Genomic DNA, 22,541 nt, shown 5'->3' with positions numbered 1-22,541 from the left:
GATATAGATGAGAACTTATCTATAAGTGATATTGTCTTAAGAAGAGAGGCTGGTGAGTTCCTAAGAAAGAGTAATACGTCAACTGCATAAAGGCTTATCTTATGGTCTATTTTTTTTTTGTTTGAATTCCTTTAATATGTAAATTTTGTCTAATCGCCGCTGCTAGTGGCTCAATGAAGATAACAAAAAGCGAGGGAGAGAGCGGGCAGCCCTGCCTGGTGCCCCTCTGCAAACGGAGGCTTCGAGAAAATAGTTCATTTGTCCTAATACGTTCATTTGGAGAGCTGTATAGTGTTTTAATCCAGCTTATGAAGGATGAACCAAATCCAAATTTATGTAGAACTGCAAATAGAAATTTACAATTTACTTTGTCAAATGCTTTCTCTGCATCTAGAGATATAACCATGGTTTCTAATTTGTTAATGGAGCAATAGTCTATAACATTCAATAGTCTACGTGTATTATTGGCTGAGTGTCTACCCTTGATAAAAACCTGTTTGGTCAGGATGTATAAGAAATGGACTAACTTTCTCTAATCTTTTGGCAAGGACTTTGGCAAATTATTTTAAGATCTACGTCTATGAGTAAGATTGGGCGGTAGCTCGATGTCAGCGTTGGGTCTTTACCAGGTTTCAGAAGCAGGCTAATAGTTCAAGTTTGGAGATAGCGAGTGATCATTCTGAATTTGAGTAACCATTCTGATAAAAACGGGTGCTAACGTTGGCCAAAATACTTTGTAGAATTCTGCTGGGAAACCATCGGGACCTGGGACTTTATTATTTGGAAGATGCTGTACGGCTCCGGGTCCGGTGGCAAAAGACCCATCCGCTGACATACAGTTTGTTGACCGCGATGACAGCACGGGAGCCTCCGTCGATGAATTTTTTCCTTATAGGGAACAGGATCTTCCTTCTTTCCAGGATCTCCTTGGGAAACTGGTCGTTGATGCTAAAGTTTGTTCCTTTTAATTCCCGGCCGAGGCTTTTAACCAGTTCTTTTTGTTTAAAGTGCTCGAATTTAGCCACTATTGGTCTGGGTCTGCGTCCGTCGGGTCTCTTCACTCCTAGGTGGTGAACTCGATAGAAGCTGATGGTTTTTACTGTGTCCTCCGGGAGTTTTAGCTGAGTTAGAATGAACTCTTTCACTGTAATAATAATAATAATAATAATAATAATAATAATAAATTTTATTTGTATTGCACTTTATATTTTAGCAATTTCAAAGTGCTAAAATATGCTTTCTCCAGGATGCCTGAAATTACTAAATTGTCTGTCATGCGGCGGGCCTGGAGGTCAATGATAGTTTATTTTATTTTTTAATTTTCCTCCGAAAGGCGCATCATTCCATCTGTGAGGGATTTTACCGATTCCCCGAGGGTCGCATTCTCTGCAGCAAGTGATTCCACCTGTTGTTGGCTGTACTCCACTGACTCACGCAAAGCCTGGAACTCTTTATGGAGAATTTCCATTAGGGACAGACGCGCCTCTAAGCAGGATAGTCGTATATCTATAGACTCCAAAATGTCTGTCACATCGTTGGTATTACGAGAAGCCGCTTCTGGGGAGTCCTCGGGGCGGCTTCTCTTGGAGGACGAGTTATTTTTACAGGTGGAAGTGGTCGGTGTTTTGTCTGATTTCCGCATAGCAATTCTCTCGAAGTACTCGTCTATACAATTTTCTAAACTGTTCAGAATTTCACTGTGCTCCAGGATGCTAAATTTTTTTATGGATACAACTGAAATGAATTTTGATTACCTTTAAGGCTGTCTAGAGATAAGTCGGCGTGGAAAGAATCCGATTGATAACCTTTTTGCAGTCAGCTGCGCACCGCCGTGTTCAATACTGCCGTGCTTCTCGTCGAGGTCTCGCGTTGTTACAGCATAGCCCCTACTCAGTTTTTCTCCAGTTTTCTTGCTGCTCTTGTCTCTCGCACCCCAGTAAAATGGCCGCCGCTTCGTTTTCATTATGCATACCTTGGACAATGACATCAACTTAATGCGACCTATCATATTTTGACTCTCGTTGCTCTAGCTTGTTAGTAGCTGACAGGAGAACAAAAGGATATCAGTTCATCAATTGAAATTTCTCAAGTTCATGACTGTAAGTATGACCACAGTGCATATGGTGCAACTGATAGTTTTGTTACTTCATACCATCTGATGTGGACCCAGGCCGCATGTTAAACATGTCAAGTAAATTGGCGATGCTAATTTCTGTTAGCCTGTTAATGGCAGTTCCCATTAGGTGTTAGCATAGTGCTAATTGTCAATGACGGTAATCGATCTAAAATCATTTTGGAGGCCTACGTGGTCCCACTGTTAAGCAAATAAATTCAGTGAACCAAATCTGAAACAGCACAAAGACGATAACAGTCTTAAAAATGATTAGACTTAGAGCTCTTTCATTTAAAAACAAATTGAGCTTAGGCTACTTGAAGCCTACATCTAAATGCCTGTGTTTGTGTGTTTGTGTAGGTTCCTGTGATATCCTTCAAGCCCAGTAATCACCACACAATAAATATTACTTGGCTTGTGCCGTTTATTTGCACTACTACAAACAGGCTTAACGGCTTCTGGCTCAACTTCTTGTTCTAGCTAGCTTCCATTATTCCCCAGAACGTTAGCTCCCTCTAGAGGAATTATATGGGTATGCTTTCACATTCAGTTTACCACAGTTAGCCTACAGAAAATCTGTATTGGATCAGTATTTCTGTTTAGCCTACATTTTTGTGCATTACTGTATTTAATATCTTTGACACTAATAGGCAGTGTTGCAGGAAAATAGTAGCCTATAATGGTTAATTTAGAGAATGTGTTTCTAATTACAGAAGTGAGGGAGAGCAGAATCATGTGAAGGAGGTGTACGTTTAAGGTGGAATGGACGATAAATCCTGAGTTCAGGTACTGGATAGGGCATGTGACAGATAATGTACATCGGGCATACTGCAAGATATGCAAGAAAGCTTTTGATTTAGGCAACATGGGCATTTCTGCTGTTCAAAGCCATGCCAAAGGACAGGGACACAAGAGGGTCCTCTCCTTTTGAGCAAGTCACTGGTGTTGTGTTAGACCATAGCTACTTGCCAGCCAGCTTTGGAGCCCTAACTGAGAATGCTCTGGTGTATATCACAGGTTTTGTTGTTAGGCAGGTCGTGAAGAAGCTGAAGTGTGATGTGCTGCAGTAGCTTGGTTAGTACAGCCGTGTATTCACGTCTCGTCAGAACTATCATCTGCTGACCTTGCGTAACAATGGAGGCCTGCTGATACTAAGCCATGGTACAGTAAAGGTGATTGGCTCAGCTGAGCAGTGCATCAGACAGGCCTCCAACATCCAGTCTCTGTTGAATAGGGTTGTGAAAGCAGATGTAGGTTTTCAGGATATATTTAATCGTTGTGATCACATTGCTGAAACTCAAGATGGCATTGGCAACCATCATTTCAATTTAATTTCACTTGTCTTGCTTTCACAAGTTGAGAGAAGACCATGTGGCAAAAGTACATACTCTCCAACTACAGAGCAGCAGTTTGAGGAAGAAACTGTGTAAAATAGTATTGTTACAAGGATACTAAATACTAGACACAGAGCCTCTGTCTTCCCACCCCCACGTCACAGGAAAGACACAGCTTCTGTACTGACACCAGTATATATTGCAGTTCATTGGCTATAGTTCTTGACAAATATACACAAGATGCCTGTGTGTATGGACCTGCCCTGTCTATAGTTATTTTTCCAAAAAGCAGGTAAACGGATGTTCATCTTTCATATTAAATGTTAAAAAAAAATTAAGTATTTTCTTTGTCTGGAAAATGTATTGTGTACAGTTCATTGTCTATAGTTCTCTACAAGTCTATACAAATGCCCGTTGCTTTGGATAAAGGCGTCTGCCAAATGCTTAAATGCAGTAACGGTCCTAGCCGATGAGGCGCCCTAGGCGAGCATCAGCGCCGGCGCCCCCCCAGGCGTAGGGAAACTATAGCGGAACTAATGTTGCGTTTGGGTTGAGGTCTGGTCAGTTTTGCTGGTAACATTTTTGTTTTGCTCAGTTATAAGTGCAGCATTTGTTATGCGGCTGAGAAAGTGTTTTAAGTTATAATGTCAATATTCATGGATATTGGAGTTATTGTATGAGCTGCAGTCATAAGTTAATGGCGTGAGCGAGCTGTAGCCTATTTGTTTGTGTTTGGTTATTTTTAGGAAATTGCCCGTGTTTTTACTTATTCATTTTTTGATGTATGTGCTTTATTTTATCTAGTTCTCACGGCATGCTCGACCGGATAGATATGTGAATAAATGCCCGTGATCAGAGATCAACTTGTGTTCGTTATTGAGGGAGGTTACAAGGGGGGGGGGCTCATAGGAAAGTTATGTATCATCATCATCGTCATCATCATCATTATTATTATTACTACTTAATAGGCTTTGTTTAGCAGGTAAATTCATGTGGGCTTGTTCTTTTCATATTAAGACACATTAATACCAACTAGCTTTAAGAATAGTGGAATGTTACACTTTTTTCTTCCTCCGTTTGTGGCGCCCCCTGGATGAATGGCGCCCTTGGCCCATTGCCTATATTGCCAATGCCACGAGCCGGCCTGCATTAATGTAAATGCATGAGTGGTAACACAATGGGATTTATCATGGAGATTACCAGGGTCTTTCAGCTAACATTGCTGGCCTTTTTTGTGGTGTTTTGTATTTGCATTGTTCTGCACGTAGTAGGAGAGTAGTGTATGTTTATTTCGATTGGAAGAATGAAAAAATACCTATATGCGCATTACATTTTGAACATAAAAGTAGGCTGTGTTAAGAAAAACCGCTTCCCTGTCGATTTACTCGTGGCTCGGTCGTAAATACATGTCTGACATTTATAATGAACCAAGACAATAAAAATCGCTTCTCAAATTTGCCCATTTATGGTTCTTTATTTCTGAATGCCAGCTTGTCCCTGATAGACGTTCATTCATTTAAAAGGAGCTCTACCCCGTCCCAAGATGGCGGCTCTGTTGACGCATTCGCTCCCAAAGACGGCTGTATTCAACGCGACATCCAGTGTTTTTATCTCTGGTACTGATCTAGCTGTAGTTAGATTAAATACAGTACAACTCTTCACGTAAACCCGCATTAGAAACAGAGGTACAGAGAGAGTGTAAGGAAGCTAAACTTCATCCATTATTATAAAAAGAATAAAATACATTACTCCAGATTGCAGTGTTAGTTTGGCCTCCTTTGCATATTTTCCTTTTCCTTCACAATTCATTTATAAAAATAGATCCAGAAAAAGGAATAATTGGAATGTTTCCTTATAGAAACAGTGGGACAAGATAACACTGTGGCCGTTATGAAGCCAGGCGCCGAAAGTTGGTGACGTATCCCAGCTAATAAATGTTATTTATGAGAAAACTACAGTAATGTGGATGTCAGTTCTTCTTTATGCGTGAAGGATGGCGCAATGGCCCTGGTGGACGGCGTGGCCAATGCTGCTGACAGCCTTCGGCTATGATACAGTCCCAATGACCGAGCTGGAGCACACTTCCACTTTTAGGATTGGATGGAGAAGCAGCATACAAGATCGACAGCAAGACAACTTCACCTGTCCAGCAAACCAACCATGCTGAACTGGCCCCTACTAATGGAAGTGAGATGTACTTCTGCAGGGGGTGTTATAGGGGGAAGAACATCCTTGCGTCTGCCGGAGTGCCCCCTCAAGTGGCTGTGACCGAACTCGATGGATGAATTGGACTGCATGTACTATGGCTATGTTAAATGCCAAAATACAACAAAATAATGTTCAACGAATGTTATTGACATCTAATCATAGTGCATGGAAGCAACTGTGGAGTATTAGTTCTACTATGTGGTTACATCTAAAGCCTGAAATACCTCAGTGTAATGATACTTTATGCACTGGGCATGGGGGAATGTATAATGTAGCTACACACCAAGCTCAATGTAGATTCCACGGGTTGTCCATAATAGCTGGAGGGGCATAATGGTGTCGTGGATCGCCCAGGGGAAGCCCCTATGATGTCACGCGGGACTCCCCTGCCACACCCCCGCTGGTTTCCCTAGGAGGGAGTTGAGCAGCGGCCGTAGCGCTTCTACACCTGTCCCGAGAACCGGCAGGACCGGTTACCGTTTGCCCTCCTCTACCAGCTGATGCCCGTCGGGGTAATCGGCGAGCCTTTTTATTCGTGTTTGGCACACCTGCCGGTCTTCAGCCCTCCGTGCTAAGTTCCAGCGTTTATTCCCTGACCTGTCTCCACCTCTGTTCTGCCTCTTCCGCCCTTCGCTTATAGCCTAGCCCTCTCACTGCCGATGCCGATCGCCTGACCACCTGTCTGTTTTCACTACCTCGATTTTGGATTTTTTTTGTCTCTGTCCTGTTGCTCTCTCTCCCGGAGTTGACGGAGAAGATAAATATTGGACTGATCCGCTATAGCGTCCTCCTTATTTTCCGCAACCCCCGCCGTGATTAATGGACTCTACAGGTAAAGGGAGAATAGCTAGATACCTATACTAACAAAAGGTATGATATACGAGATTGTGATAAAACTGATAGAGGATATATATGCTCACTACGAACACGTCATACTAACCCATGTTTTGATACGAAGGGAAACGTGTGCCAATAGTACTATTGGCCCCCCCGAGATATGCTATTTGAAGTCGGTCCTCACATCCTTTGTGTGAGTACCATCCACGTCCATGAACATCTACCATACGTGCCGTATTCCGGATGTTAGAATAACACATATATTTGGAAATGGCAAAACAAAACATATTGGTTAAAAATTCGAACACCTTATGAAAGTATAAACCAAACGCAAATGTCACAAGCAACGCAGTTACTGAATATTTTTGAATGTGTGAAACTAACGTCAATATCTGTCATTACTTGTTGCACATGCTTGAAAATTAGTCAGAAATCTGTCCACTTAAAACTACGTAAATAAATTCTCTACTTGATGGGCTGGTGCTGAATGAATAGGCCAGCTGGCCAACTTGTGTCTGTGCCACTGACTGGCATCCTGACATATAATGACTTTTCCCCCCTCACTGTAAAAAGTCCAGACAGCAAATTAGTTAACAGTAATTAGTAATCACGTGTAGTTCTCATTTATCGTGATGTAAACTTCAAAACCTTTTCTGCACATTTTAATGATTTAATTAATATTACCTAATTTGTTTATCATTTTCTGCAATCACTGTATGTTAAAGCAAGTTTTAAAACTAGCTGTAAAATTATTGATGCTGTTGTTGAGCTGAAATTTGTTGCCGGAGCCTTAGGATATGCCTCTATACACAGGAGTGAGGGGATGGATACACTATTCTATGGATGCCTCTGAAGAGAATAATTATCCCGATTTTATATTGAGAGAGATGGTTAATTCCATTTTAATGCAGACTGGGTTCACAGCCCCTGTTCTGCCCTTGATCTTTTGCATGCATGCTATCATGTATTAGTTTACTCTGAATTTTGATCACATGTCAAACTAAATAAATTTTGGACTGGATTCCATGTTTTTACGCTGTAAGTTACATTTTTATTTCAGCATAATTATAAGATCCCGCAGGTAGAAAATAAGTCTGTTACTTAATAAATGACCATAAAGTAGTTGCTGCTGTATATATTCCATAAATATACTGAACTGGAGTTCTATGCATCCTTACAAAGTAATAACTGTAAGCGTTCTTTAAGTATGAAAGAGTTTAGGACATTGTCACCTGCAGTGGATGGCCACATGTCCCCATAATTATAACTTTAGATTATATTTCTGCATGACTGAGTATTCACTGAGTAACTGGTAGTGTTGGATGGTATTCACGCCTCATATTTACCATTTATATCAGTCTTCAAAGTGTTTAGATTATTAAGGCTGGTCTTGGTTGTTTTCTTGCCTGGAGAAACAGAAGTTTGATGCCATGACGCCACAGCTGCTCGCCGTTCCTGTCAGTACGGTGGAGGTAAGAGTTTGAAACGTTCATCAGCCTGTCAGCTACGCATCTCGCCTGGATACAGGACTCAGCTTTTATTCTTCCGTAATACGCCCTAAGCCCCTCACTCTACTCAATCTCAGTGCTGTTTGGTAGTAAATAAGTCATTGTCACTGACTGCCACAGATTACGGAAATTAAATGGCACAAGTGTAACCCTGTCATTTTAAAGAGGGTAAACTCTGATCAGGAAATTTACGATGTCAGAATAAACTGATTTTTTAAAAGAACTAACTAATGTGCCCTAATAAGGAAATGCATACAATCAGAATAAAATATCTGTGGTTTTTAACAGTGGTACAGTAACAGTCTGATAAAGAAAGGTATCAGATCAATATATCTATAGCATGTAATGGAACTTGCATGAATATATTCTCCCCTCCGGAATTCATAGTTCCAGTAGTTATCAGAAATTGCCGTTATTCGGAAAATTACAGACTATGAACAAAAACGGACAATGCAAGAAAATAAAAGAATGTGTATGACGGAACTCTAGAGTATTTTTGCAAGGGTGGGTACTAGCTGGTTTATGTACTAGCTCACATTCAAGAAACACCATAAATGCTACTCATACACAGTTGGGGGGCAGGGGTCAATACATAGACCAAGTCCTTGTGCCTGTAATCGGAAGGTCACCGGTTCAAACCCAGCCTCAGCACGTCTGCGGGTCCTCGAGCAAGGCCCTTAATTCCCCCCAGCTCCCTAGACGCCCCAACAGGTAGCTGCCCTTCACAGACAACTTACTCCACAAAGGGCATGTTGAGGGAGACACAAAAAACGCAATATCCCCACAGGGATTAATAAAGTATTGATTATTATTATTATTATTAGAAGTTGTAGACGATGAATTCCAGCTGAATGATGTTAATTTACACATTGCTGAAACTAAAGTGGAACACCTCAACATAAATGATCTAGAAGCAGGCAGTGTGAAGGTGTCCACATCACATGGCGATGTGGTGAAGGGGCCTCTGCAAACAACGTATGGGAAACAGAAGAAAGGAAAGAACCGGCAAAATTACACCCCACTGTCAAAAACGAGAGCCGGTGGCTGAAGCTGAACATCCTTCTCAGCCTGTTATTTGAATTTGTCAAATTGTTTTTAATCATTGTGGGATTAGCCCCATTGAACCCTTCACATACATACTTACAGCATCTCTAATATACTTTGAATTGTAAACATGTTTCTTCTCTACATCCATTTATCCATCCATCCATTTTCCAAACCGCTTATCCTATCGGGTCGCGGGGGGTCCGGAGCCTATCCCGGAAGCAATGGGCACGAGGCTGGGAACAACCCAGGATGGGGGGCCAGCCCATCGCAGGGCACACTCACACACCATTCACTCACACAGGCACACCTATGGGCAATTTAGCGACTCCAATTAGCCTCAGCATGTTTTTGGACTGTGGGGGGAAACCGGAGTACCCGGAGGAAACCCCACGATGACATGGGGAGAACATGCAAACTCCCCACACATGTGACCCAGGCGAAGACTCGAACCTGGGTCCCAGAGGTGTGAGGCAACAGTGCTAACCACTGCACCACCATGCCGCCCCTACATCCATTTATTTCTTACCTATTATGCAATGTAAGGGGAATCTTACTAATGCTAATAATTACAACTAATATTGTAACTGTGTTTTGCTTATGTTTGGAAGTCCTGGGTTAAGGACGAGGAGTTTTGTGCGTGCATGCGTGCCTGCATGTGTGCATGCCTGTGTAAGTACCTACCTGTCTGCGTGCCTGTATACATGTCTGCCTGTGTGAGTGCATGCGTGCTTGTGTGGGTGCGTGCATTCCTGTGTAAGTACCTACCTGTCTGCGCGCCTGTGTGTGTCCGTGTGTGTGCCTGCCTGTGTGTATATGTCTGTGTGTGTGCATGCCTCTGTGCATGCCTGTGCTTGCGTGCCTGTGTCCGTGCATTCCTGTGTGCTTGTATGCACCTGTGTCTCTGTGTGTCCTTGCATGCATGGGTGCCTCTGAGTGCCTGTGAGCCTACCTGTGTCTGTGCCTGCCTATGTGTGTGTGTGTCTGCGTGCGTGCCTGTGTGCGTACATTTGTGCGTGCCTATGTGTGTGTGTGCCTGCCTGTGTGCGTGTGTGCTTGACTGTTTGGAGGAGTGCCTTTATGCATGTGTGCATACTTGCCTGTCTGTGTTCGCGCGCGCTTGCCTGTCTGCCTGCCTACTTACATGCCTGCCTACTTACATGCCTGCCTACTTACATGCCTGCCTGTGTGCACCATTCACACTCATGGTCAACTTGTTAACTCCAATTAACCGCAGTATGTTCCCAGAGGCGGGTGGCACGGTGATGCAGTGGTTAGCGCTTTCGCCTCACACCTCTGGGATTTGGGTTTAAATGCGGCCCTGAACAGGAGAAGCCCCTGCGGCCCTGAACAGGAGAAGCAGTTTCAGAAGATGGATGGTTGGATGGTCCCAGAGTTGTGAGACAACAGTGCTAACCACTGCACCACTGTGCCATCCCCATGTATGGGATATATAGGAGAAAACCTGTTACAGTTATCCAGTGTGTAACATGTCAAATCATATGACCCAGCCTGTTCCTAAAGGGGACTCGAGAGATTCTGAGTTTAAGAGCCAATAAGGCACAGTTTAAGTCTCTGTAGTGTAAAAATAATGTAACAACAAACAGTTCTATCAACCTGTATGAAGCATATGCAAAATCAATGAACAATGCAAAAATAAGTGTAACTGTCCTGCACTATGTAGCGTATAGTATAGTCATATATACTTAGTCAGTTAATTTTTAATTAGTTACAATTTTGATACAAATTACTATACATTTTAGAAGAAAAATGTTCTATCTATAATTTCTCATGTGTCAGTAATGGCTGGCTGCTTTTGCCAGGTTCCATGTATAAAGTAAATAAGGCTGAATTTTACTTAAATATATGTAGTGCTGATATTAGGAAGAACCATCATTCTTTAGAATTCCACATCCTTTTAAGTTTGGTTCTAATTGTGGTTGAGGAATACCTTCTCTTAGCATCCAAGAGATAGCTTCATTTTCGATTTTGTATTTGTCGCTCCCTCGCTCAGACCTTTGTTCTGTAAACTGCTGTTCAATACTCTCAGCTGTAAGCTTTTCGTTGATCTTTGTAAATACCGTTCTGAATACGCCTGGATGGCTCTGGATAGCATCCAGTAGTCCACAGCTACGAAGCCCATCCTGGAACCTATAAAAAATTTTGATACATTGATCAAAAGAGAAAAAAAACATCCACTAATTTTGAATGCCCTATAAACTTTGAACATGGATAATACATGATGAGGAACATGCCTTTCAAAGTGTTTCCTTATCCTGAAGGACAAACCAATTAATGACGTCTTGCACCACTTCATTTTTATTACTGACAGAGATGCTTCGCAGACATCCAGCCAGCATCAGGTGGGTCTCACATCTTTCAACAGCTTTGTTCAGGTTTTTCTTAAACTCTGAAGCCACAACTTGACACTGGATTGAAAACATTTATTTTTACAGTGAATTATTTGTTCATGCAAACATTAATATCAAGCTTTTCAAATGCACATGAGCATAAAGAGAACTGACAAAACGTACTAAAGAATACGTAAACATTGCTATAAACACCATTTTAAAATTGTACAGCAGTCTGAAATGCAATTATTCACGTTCTTCCCCTACCTCTGACAGCAAGCTTTTTAATTCATGATCATGAATGTCCTCAATGTCTGCACTTTCTGCACCTGACACTATGGCTTGATACAAGACTGGAGCAAAGAAACGTGGGGATGGTCCTCCTTGAACTATGCCCATTGCAATCAACTCTCCTGCATAAAAGTAGCTGTTTTCTTTTAAAGCTACCAGAGAAAGATGAGAAATCATGCAATTACATTCTCAACAGTAACCAAAGCCTGACATATATATGAAATGTTTGATGGTTTCCCTCTGCAACACTTACACACATATATGGCACTCCAAAACTCGCTGGTAGTCAGAACCTGTGAACACTGGGCTCTGCCTTATATGTTGAAATGCAAGTCTGAAGAACTCCCTCATTGGGCCACCCATATAAACTGCTTCTACAGAATTTCCCTCATAAGTGAATTTGGCATCAATTCTCTTTCTGGCAGAGAAATTTGGTCTCCTCATTGTGCGGACAGCACCATCCTAAATGTTCTTCCGGTTGATGTTGAAGCGAAGAGCTTCATCCTTATCAATATTCCTTTTGCAGCATCTGCAAGACATCCTGCAGCCTGAAAAGACAGTCACACAACCAAACATAAAAAAACACTACATAACAAAATTGCGACATTTGAACATTAAACTCACTTGACATTTCTATCAATGACTCTTCTATAGCTCGACTGATTTGTTCATCCTCTGACTCACTCACATCAGAGCAAACAAGGTCCAAATAGTCCCTGAAAAAATTTGCTCATTTGAGGTTGTTCTTACATTTTCTATCTTTCTGAGACCTCATTTACATTAATCATACCTGTATGTACAAACAGATGGACTTTCTGTGTCTATAACAGTGGAAGTTAAAATCTGCGGGGTGATATCAGCTTGGATGTTAGCTAGTGATTGTGAAGTACAAGGTGCTTCCTCTGCCTGGCATCTGGTATCTGGCTGTTGGTTTTGCTTTACAAGAAGAAGAATATAAAGACATTTTCATTTAAATGATACATTAAAATCACTCAGCATACATCTAAATACTTTAACAAATGCTCAGCAAGTTTTAAAGTCCATTTAACACACATTGAAATAATGTCTCAGGTGATGCAAGACAAAAAAAGTCTAAATCATGTATTTTACCTTGAGCACTGTTCAACATGCTGAACTAGAGACTGCATGGGAATATAATTTCTACAGGTCTGACATTTTTCCAGCACCAATGCTTGGCCCTTAAGGTAGAAAGCATAACAGTTAAACACAGCATAATACAAACAAGACATATGTAAATCTCTGAACATAACTCTATTTAGTAATTATTTGTAGTAGTTTAAAGAAATTGAAGATATTTCGTAGGAGAAGTGAGATGCTTTCATGAAACATTTACAAGTGTACAAAAAAGGCAAGATTTTTTGTGACTAACCTCATTAAGCTTACACAATCCATCTGTGCTTATGCTAACTTGGACGGAGTGGACGGATATAGTCGACTGCCTGATTCAAACCACTCTCTGTTCTAAGGTATTTCACGCTATATCCATTGGGTGGTATTGGCAGAGGTTCCAAATATATTGATCTAAAACATGCCAAAATTTGAAATCCTCCAGAAGTATTAAGTGGTGGATAAGCTGCATACAGGACATCTCAGAGGTCTTTGTAATTGCCATTTTTATCTGGGAATGTTATTCGCTTCCTACCTAGGCCACAGTTCTGTAAATGACTATGTTCTTCTGGCAAAGGATGGACATCTTTTTCCGCAAAACAGAAGAAGTCATGTGTCCATGACTCTGTTGTTATACTTGCTCTCTATTTCACCCTTTGGTATGGGTCCCTTTGTCCTCTTAAAACGGTCATACAACTGGAACAGCTGGACTAGATTTCTTTCAATCTGGTCCTGTCTAGATGTGTTAAATTCAGAATGTGCAACAAGTGCAGAAAGACTGGCTGAGGTTGACACCCCAGGTGTTTGATTTGACACCAGTGATGTCGCTTCTGCTACAACTATGTCTGAATTTTCAGACTGTCTCATTAATATCCTTGCAGCTTGATGCAGAAGTCTGGCTAACTTTGGAGACTCGCCACTGGGAAAAAATGCACAATACAGTATGTACTCAGTTATCCAGACATAATTAGTCTAATGTCTGTTTCAGCAAAGAGTAGCTGTAACTGGTGATTGTGATCTCACACACTACTAAAACAAAAGTTTAACGAATAATATAGCATTAATAAAATAATGTCATATTAAAGTGAAAAAAGTACTTTTAAATCACATAGCTTTCTAAATTTTAACGTCAAGATATAGCAAGTTCGACCCAATGAAAAACATAACTTCTAAATACTAAGAAGTGCAGGGTGCTGACTACTTGTCATCTACTTAGATTTCCAAAAGGCTTTTGATGTTGTCCCCCACAAGAGGCTCCTACTTAAACTCAAAGTGACAGGTATTTTAGGTACCGTAGCCACCTGGATTGATAACTGGTTAACAGATAGGAAACAGCGAGTAGTTATAAGAGGCACAATGTCACAGTGGGCTTGCGTTCATAGTGGGGTACCGCAGGGTTCGATTTTAGGACCACTATTGTTCCTAATTTACATAAATGATATGGATACCAATATATACAGTAAACTGGTGAAATTTGCAGATGACACCAAGGTGGGTGGTGTAGCAGATACTGAATTAGTGGCTCAGCAGCTACAGCGGGATCTTGATTTAATTAGTGACTGGGCCGATACCTGGCAGATGAAATTTAACGTCGATAAATGTAAGGTACTCCATCTAGGGAGCAGAAATATAAAGTACAGGTATTTCATGGGTGTCACTGAAATAAAGGTAGCTGATCATGAGAAAGACCTTGGTGTGTATGTTGATGCTTCCATGTCCCATTCTCGCCAGTGTGGGGAAGCAATAAAAAAGGCCAATAGGATGTTGGGGTATATCTCCAGGTGTGTGGAGTTTAAGTCAAGGGAGGTAATGCTAAGATTATACAATTCCTTGGTGAGACCTCACCTAGAATATTGTGTGCAGGTTTGGTCACCATATCTTAAAAAGGACATTGTGGCCTTAGAAAAGGTGCAGCGTAGGGCTACAAAAATGATTCCTGGTCTTAGAGGAATGTCATACGAGGAACGGTTACTTGAGCTAAATCTGTTCAGTCTCAAGCAAAGGAGATTGAGGGGGGACATGATCTAGGTATATAAGATTCTAACAGGTTTGGATGCTGTTCAACCAAATAGTTACTTCAGCATTAGTTTAAATACACGAACTCGTGGCCATAGGTGGAAATTAGCGGGAGAACATTTCAAGCTGGATTTAAGGAAGCACTTCTTTACGCAGCGTGTAGTCAGAGTATGGAATAGCCTTCCTGATAATGTAGTGCAAGCTGAATCCTTGGGTTCCTTTAAATCAGAGCTAGATAAGATTTTAACGACTCTGAGCTATTAGTTTAGTTCTCCCCAAGCGAGCTTGATGGGCCGAATGGCCTCCTCTCGTTTGTATAGTTCTTATGTTCTTATGTTCTGATTACTTCTGTTGCTTAGTTCGATGTTATTTTATTTCCAGGTGTGATGTGCCGAGTATGAAGCTATTCGCCGCATTATAAGTATGAAAAGAAGACAGAATATCAAAAATATCGAGGCAGAATTAATTCAACAAAGTATCAAAAATATTATTCAAGAAAATGAAACACTTCTTGCGACTGAAGGCGTCTGTCGTCGAAAAGCGAAGCATTACTGTCGCCTTTAAATCATGTCACATTTGCGACGTTTTACAGGAGGTAGTTAATCTTAACTTCAGGTTTGTCTGTAAAATATCATTATAAACAAGTAATGTGAGTTTTCAGTTTGCTTAAAGCAAGATAAATGAAGTTACACTTCCTTTAAAATGAAAGATTACAATCCGTGGCAGAGGGGCAGTTTGCAGCACAACACCGGCATTAAACATCAGCATAATTAAAGCCAAACTAAATGAGTTTAGCGTCATTCGGTAATTACATAGCACAATTATATAACTTAATACATACATATAATGTAAGGACTTCCATATATTGCTGACCAGGAAAAACTTTAAGTTCTAACACGCTGTCAGCGCGTGCCTCGGTGTCCCCACAGTGCACCCACAGTCCTTTGCATGCACCGGTGCGCCCTTAAAACTGCAGGAGCCTTCTTACAGGCATGATTTTTATGATCGCGCATTGCATTTGTTTGACTTTATTAGGCTAAAACTTTTGTTCTAACTCAGACTTTCAGTTTCATGATGCAGGCCCCAGGTGCTACACAGTTAATGGTCCCTGAGTGCACCACAGCTTTCGCTATAAAACAATCTCTCTACAGCCATATTTGGGGGCTGCCACAGGGGTGGCCAGAGGTTTCCAAGGAGGGATGTGGCCGCCCCTTGGAGGCGCCCTTGACATTAAGAGGTGGGGAGATACAGTATATTGTCACACTGGGCCTCCTGACCCTTTGGGCCAGTAAGGCCAGTGTCTCTCTCCGGTAGGCGATCACCTCTTTATGGTGTCTTTCATACTGCTCCATCAGGGCTGCCGGTTCCTCCCGGATGCCCCTCAGAACAGATATTTTTTCCACCTTCAGACCTGAGGAGCTCTTCACTACATTGGCAGCGAATGTTTCTGCACCAGTGGGCTTGAGTGCGTGGGGGGAAGGAGGGGCGTGTGGTGACAAGGAAGCAGGATGGTTGGGGTTTGGTGATCTACCAGACTGAAAGGTATTCTGGGGACTCAGGGGACAGTGTCGCCCTGATGTAGAGGGGCCTATAGGAGGGATGGCTGATGTAGAGGAGCCAGGTGTGGAGGTGCCACACATTGAGGAACCCCGGTGATCACACTACAGGGGGACAAATGTTGGTGGGCCAAGAGGAAGTGGCTGGGGAGTAGAAAGCACAGATGTCTGGGAGGTGGGTAGACTACAGAGATTTATGCACCCCGGGACTCCCTCAAGTGCTTCTGAGATCTAGGATGGCCAATACTCGGTCCTCCCCAGGAGTGAGAGAATGCAGACTGGTGCTCCCCCCAGCCCACCTCACCTGCTCCCTCCAGAGTGCTGCAACCATCCTTTTGGTGATGCTGACATCGTCCCTGCACTTCCTCCTCATACCCTCTGCCAGGCGGCAGCAGCCATGGCCCGCAGAATGTATCTTTTTTCTTTCATCTCCTGCTATATATTTTCCTGATATATATTTGTCTTTTGCAAAGTGCATCGTGGTATAGGAAACGTACCCCAGAGCAGGACTTCAGACTAAACCATTTTCGGGAAGGGTAGGTGTGCTTGGGGTGAAAAAACTTTACATTAACTGGTGAGATAGATTAATTTTATCTGTACTTTTTTGAATATGAAGAATTATATTATTTTGGGGGATATCTCCCTATTTTACTGCTGGAGGGAGCCCCTCCCCCCAAATTTATGCCTGACCCACAAACCCACACACTGTTCACAGATGAGAACAGCGCAGACCCTGCACGGTCATGTTTGGCAACTCCTTCCAATTTTATAGCCCAAACCAGGAGTAAAAGATGTCGAAAATCAGACCCTTCATAAACTTTTCTATCTTCAATGATACTCCATAATGCTGCTTAAAATGAAGCAATGCACGCACAAGTTAAAGCTCTTTTCGTTTTAATGAATGAGGAAAGAAATAGTTTTGGATAAAGAAATGAATTAGTCTTTTTTTTCCATGTGAGCATCCTCCTGCAGCCTTTAAATATGGAAAAGTGGCTGATGGATGGACTTCTGAGTGAAACTCATTACCCCAAATTTTCTTAAATTGGCTTATATATTTACAACATGGTGACTGCAACAATAATACACCTACGACTGTGGTGTTCTACCTAGAGCACCACTAGAGGGAGCTCACACATTCTATTGTACTTGCCACAGTAACAACAGTGATGTATAGGAACAGTTAGAAGCCGGTAATTTATATATAAAAAATGTAATTTCATTAATCTGAATGGGTGGGCCCAGCTGTCAATCCCACCCAGGCCTATCCATAGCTCCGCCTCTGTGTCAGTCCATCTCTTTGCAGTCCAAGTTGTACATCTACCAATCTGGACAGCAAATTTACAACCGTTCTGTTTCGGTGGTTATATTTAAGGAATGTCACATTAGTAAATTCACGCTTTACATGAACATCTGAAATGGGCAGAGACAAAATCTGCAGTACAGGCAGACCAATGTCTTTAAAACTCCTTTTTCCTTCAGCACCCTCATACTGCAAAACCTCAATCCAAAGTTCTCCATGTTGTTCATCTCTGTGAAACTGCAACAGGAGAGCTCTCTCCACTGGTTTTCTAATTCACCAAGGGAACAGGAAAGGCCCTCTTTTGGTAGGCTGCCTACTGCAGGTAATCTTACCCGGGGATGTAGCATCTCCAGCTTACTCAAGTGACTCTGGAAGTCGCATTTGATACTGTGTCCAGAAGCAGTCCATGCTGCGCTTAGGAATGACGTCTGTTTCAGTGTAGAATTGAGTGTAAATTCCTAGCAAAAAAAACTGCCAGAAAAGTATTGCAAAATTGCTGTTAATCACTGTAAAACCCCCAGCTCCATGGGTGTCCCTACAGGTGGCTGCCCTTTGCTGCCAGGCTTGCTGTCACCTTCGTCTGTGCCCATGTGTCAAGTAGGGCAAAATGGGGTAGGTGAAAATAGAATTTCCCCAAGGGGAGTAACAAAGTACCTTCATTTCATTTAGAAAAGAATTCCAAAATGTCTTTTACAGGTTTTGTCGTATGTAAATTACAGCAATTGTCTTTTTTAAACAGAAAAATAACAATTAACTGTAATCTAGTTTAAAATGTTATCATGTATTCTATTCAAATTATTGAAGTTACCTGGCAACTGGAATTGGCAAATACTATTGATTCCAATGAAACATTTGAAACCACAAAATCACATGAAGAAAACGTACGCTGACCGTTACTGAAACGACCTGGTATCTGTTTCATACCTCACTTTACAACACACAGGACTTTTTTTTAACAATTTAAAGGCACAAGTTATTTTACGTCATGGCCAAGCCACCTTTGCTAGTTTAATGGCAGAAAAATAGTCAAAGCCAGGCGCCTGGTCCACAAGGGATGTACTCAGTCACTGCTGTGTTTATGGTTTAAACATGCTATAAACTAATTTTTTCTAACATTTTCTTTAAGAGCTAGGTGCACTTGCACCTTGGTGGATTGCTATTATATTTGTGGATTTGCCAGGTAGAAGAAAAGAATGCTTCTCTACAGAGATACAGAAACAAATCTGCTTGTACACAATGTGAAAGCGTTTGAGCAGACCATCTACAACAACAGCAGGATTCCACCAAAGTAGAGGTCTGCATTCCCGTAGAATCCATGGCAATTAAGTGCAGGGCAGGACAAACTTTCATTTTTGAATGCAGGAGCACAAGGGAAGTGACTGATATGCTCGCAGTAAAAAGAATGAAACAAGTGCTTTTTGTTATCAAACAATTATTTATTTGCATGAGTAAATAGAAAATTACACAACAAAGTATAGCACGATATCACAACATTACATTGTCTCAAAGCGCTTTAGAGCACCCCCACCCAAAGCCCCCAGTGAGTAAGCCATAGGCGACAGTGGCAAGGAAAAAAACTCCCTAGAAGGAAGAAACCTTGGGAGGCACCAGACTCAAAGGGGAAGCCCAAACCTCCAGGGGCCGGCAGGGAGAGTGAAAAACACACACATCAGATAACTGCAACAGGTATTCTTCTACATATCCTATACATATGCATGGTACAGTGGTTAGCACTGTTGCCTCACACCTCTGGGAACATTTATCCATTTTCTAAAACCGCTTCTCCTGTTCAGGGATGTGGGGATCAATTTGCCTTTTGGAACAGGCGGTCAGATGGATCCCAGAGGCTACAGGCACGAGGCAGGGAACAACCCAGGATGGGACACCAACCCATCACAGGGCAGGCTCACACACACAGATCATTCACACACACACACACACAAACACACACACAAAAACTCACCATTCATTCACACACCATTCATAAACACCATTCACACACCAGTCACTCACACAGCATTCACTCACACACACACCATTCATAAACACCATTCACACAGCATTCACTCACACACACCATTCATAAACACCAGACACACACCAGTCACTCACACACCATTCACTCCCCATTCACACACACATAGACCATTCACATACACCATATACTCACACACACCATTACCACTCACACTCACTCACACATGCCATTACCTCACACACACCATTCACACACCTGTCACTCACACACACCATTCACTCACACGCCATTACCTCACACACACCATTCAATCACCATTCTCATACACACACACACCACTTACACACACCATTCACACCCATCATTACCAAACACACTCACATACCATTGACATATACCACATTCCCATTTGATGTGGACACCTTCACACTGCCTGCTTCTAGATTATTTATGTTCAGGTGTTCCACTAATAATTTGTCCACTTTAGTTCCAGCAATTTCCCAATTAAGAGCATTCAGCTGGAATTCACTGTCTACAACCTCTATCTCCACATCCATAATTTCCAATTCAAATTCTGAATTAAAACCCCTCTCTGCAGTCTCCTCCAATTTGACCTCTCCAATTTGTATTTCGACAATTTCAAATTTATCATTTACACCATCTAGCTCAAACTGGCAGAGGTCGACCACTACGGCTCCTATTTTCAGCCTGTCTTGGTGGTCATCTGCAGGCTTTATGGAGACTGTCCTTTCATTTAACAGAAAAACCTCTAACCCATGCATGTCTAACCCCTTATCCCTCCCAGGCTGGTTGATGGGTGGAGTTGCTGGGGAGCACTCTCCTTCTTCACCCCAGCAGATGATCTCATCCCACTTGTCCCAGGCTGCCCAATACACATCATCCGTCCAGCTAACTGCCTTGGCAATTGGCTTTCGGGTGTGTGACACGATGGAACGGTCAGCCTGGTCAGAGGGTGATTCTGCTGGGGAGCACAGCTCTTCCTCATCTTCCCAGTCAATCACTTCCATCCACTTGTCCCAAGTTGCCCAGTATCGATCGTTGCTCCAGCTGACAGCTTTTGCAATTCGTTTGTTTCTGAATGAGGAAAAACACACAAGCAATACAATAGAGCTGTCAGTCACTCCTGGCACATGGAATTCAGTTCTGCACTGACACCTTCGCAATGAACAACTGCATTATAGCATAGGAAACTAGTTAACTTTCACATACAATTTACATATAATCAAGAAAGAAGCCTGGAACAATTTTAAATTTTACTAAATGGCAATATACTGATTTTAGTCACCAAACAAACTTTTCAGGTCTTGCTTCACTACTTTTATCTGTGTTTGTTGCAATACATCTGCCCTCTCCTGGTCTGCTGGAATATCATTGCTGTAGGCAGCACCGAGCGCAACCACCCGCATCCTCTTCCGAATGCAACATGAAAGCGCAGGAAAGCGCACGTGCAAAAGTGAAATATCATTTAGACTTTGCGGCACAGGAAACTAGCCGACTTGCACATAAAATTTAAATATAACCAACACAGTAGCCCGCAACAATATTCACTTTATTTAAAAGCAATGAACTAATTTACTCACAAGCAAGCGCAATTATTTACTTAAGCGCAGTAAAGCGCACGCGGAAAAGCGAAATATCAACTACACTTTGCGCATAAAATTTAAATATAATTAACATTGTACCCCGGAACAAAATCACTTTATTTAAAAGCAATATACTGACTTTACTCACCAAACATATTTTAATATACATGCAAATTTGACAGATACTAAATAAGAAAAATTATCCGATAAAATGGGAGCAGAAAAGCAACGTACCTCGTCATCTTGGTGCAGAAAACAAGTGAAGCTGCGTCTTTCAAACCGGCAGCGTCCCACGTGCCGAAGAGTCAAATGTAATCAAGCAACACGGCCCACACAATTAAATAATAACATCATAATAATTATAGCTCTTGTATAATTATTCTATATATTATTCTATAATTAGAGGAACAGACTTTTACAAGTTAACTTGTTCACCGAGAATAGTATACAACACCGTAAGCATATAACCCTTAAAGGATGATTAATTAAAATTCGCACATTCATCCTGCATAACATAAAACAATGACTTAAAGAGACTTAATATGAAATGAACGCTACTGTCCGAGGGCATTTATCTCCACAAATCGCTATGTAACATAATGTCTTAAATACTCTGATTTTCAGAATGACAGAATCTTAACATTTAAAACTTTGTTTTGCGATACCGATACGTAGTGATATTGGTATGTGGAACAACGTTATGTTACACACGCCTCCCACAATTCAAGAAGCTGTAGTTAGATTAAGAGCGTATTCACAATTTACCCGTTTGCCTTTTACCTTGACTGAGCACGATCCCCCACCCCAGCTGGTCTGCATTCCCCACATTGCAATTAACGATCCTGGCCTCAGCGCTTTTGTTACCGTGGGACTTTGTTATGTTGAAGAAAACATTAGAAGGGAACTTCTGTCGCACAACTGAATGAAATTTATGATTAATGCATGGCAGCATTCTCCAAGTACAGTGGGACGGACTCCCCAACGGACCGAGAGTGCTTGTGATGTAAAATACACTAAGATAATTCAGTTCCTTTAAAGAGCGGTTCTTTTAATACTCTGTATTATAATTTTCGTGTGCTGTCCCCTTAAAAAGCATATCACCAGTATTCCTTATTCAAATTGTCCCATTAAAAACTACAATCCCCAAACGTCAAATTGCATGCTTCTGCATGTCACCTACACTTCAGACTTCATCCTCAAAATCAAAGCAGTATTAACACAAGCGACATGTGCCATCACTTAAAGCCAATGTAACTTTTTTAAAATAAAGTCT

General features: G+C 41.7%; 1 protein-coding gene across 3 annotated transcripts in view; it reads right to left on the bottom strand.

The window, feature by feature from the left end:
- The window catches only part of LOC125724130 (uncharacterized), a 170,890-nt gene extending 149,379 nt beyond the window's left edge, over positions 1 to 21,511 (bottom strand). The window contains exons 1-3 of one of the 3 annotated variants that reach the window (XR_007387165.1): positions 21,503 to 21,511; positions 19,967 to 20,759; positions 19,108 to 19,919 (exon numbers count right to left, since the gene is read on the bottom strand). Coding sequence is in view for 1 of the 3 variants with exons in the window: in XM_049001094.1 (XP_048857051.1) it covers positions 20,042 to 20,759; positions 21,503 to 21,510 (726 nt within the window). In the remaining 2 variants the exon portion in view is untranslated. Of the gene's footprint in view, positions 1 to 19,107; positions 20,760 to 21,502 lie in introns of those variants that run through there. The other 2 variants (XR_007387164.1, XM_049001094.1) reach the window with 2 other exon arrangements.
- Positions 21,512 to 22,541: the final 1,030 nt, after the last annotated feature.

The sequence above is a fragment of the Brienomyrus brachyistius genome, unplaced genomic scaffold, assembly GCF_023856365.1.
Source record: "Brienomyrus brachyistius isolate T26 unplaced genomic scaffold, BBRACH_0.4 scaffold55, whole genome shotgun sequence".
Classification (NCBI taxonomy): domain Eukaryota; kingdom Metazoa; phylum Chordata; class Actinopteri; order Osteoglossiformes; family Mormyridae; genus Brienomyrus; species Brienomyrus brachyistius.
The sequence above is the reverse complement of the archived record's forward strand: the minus strand, read 5'-3'. Positions and strand labels throughout refer to the sequence as shown.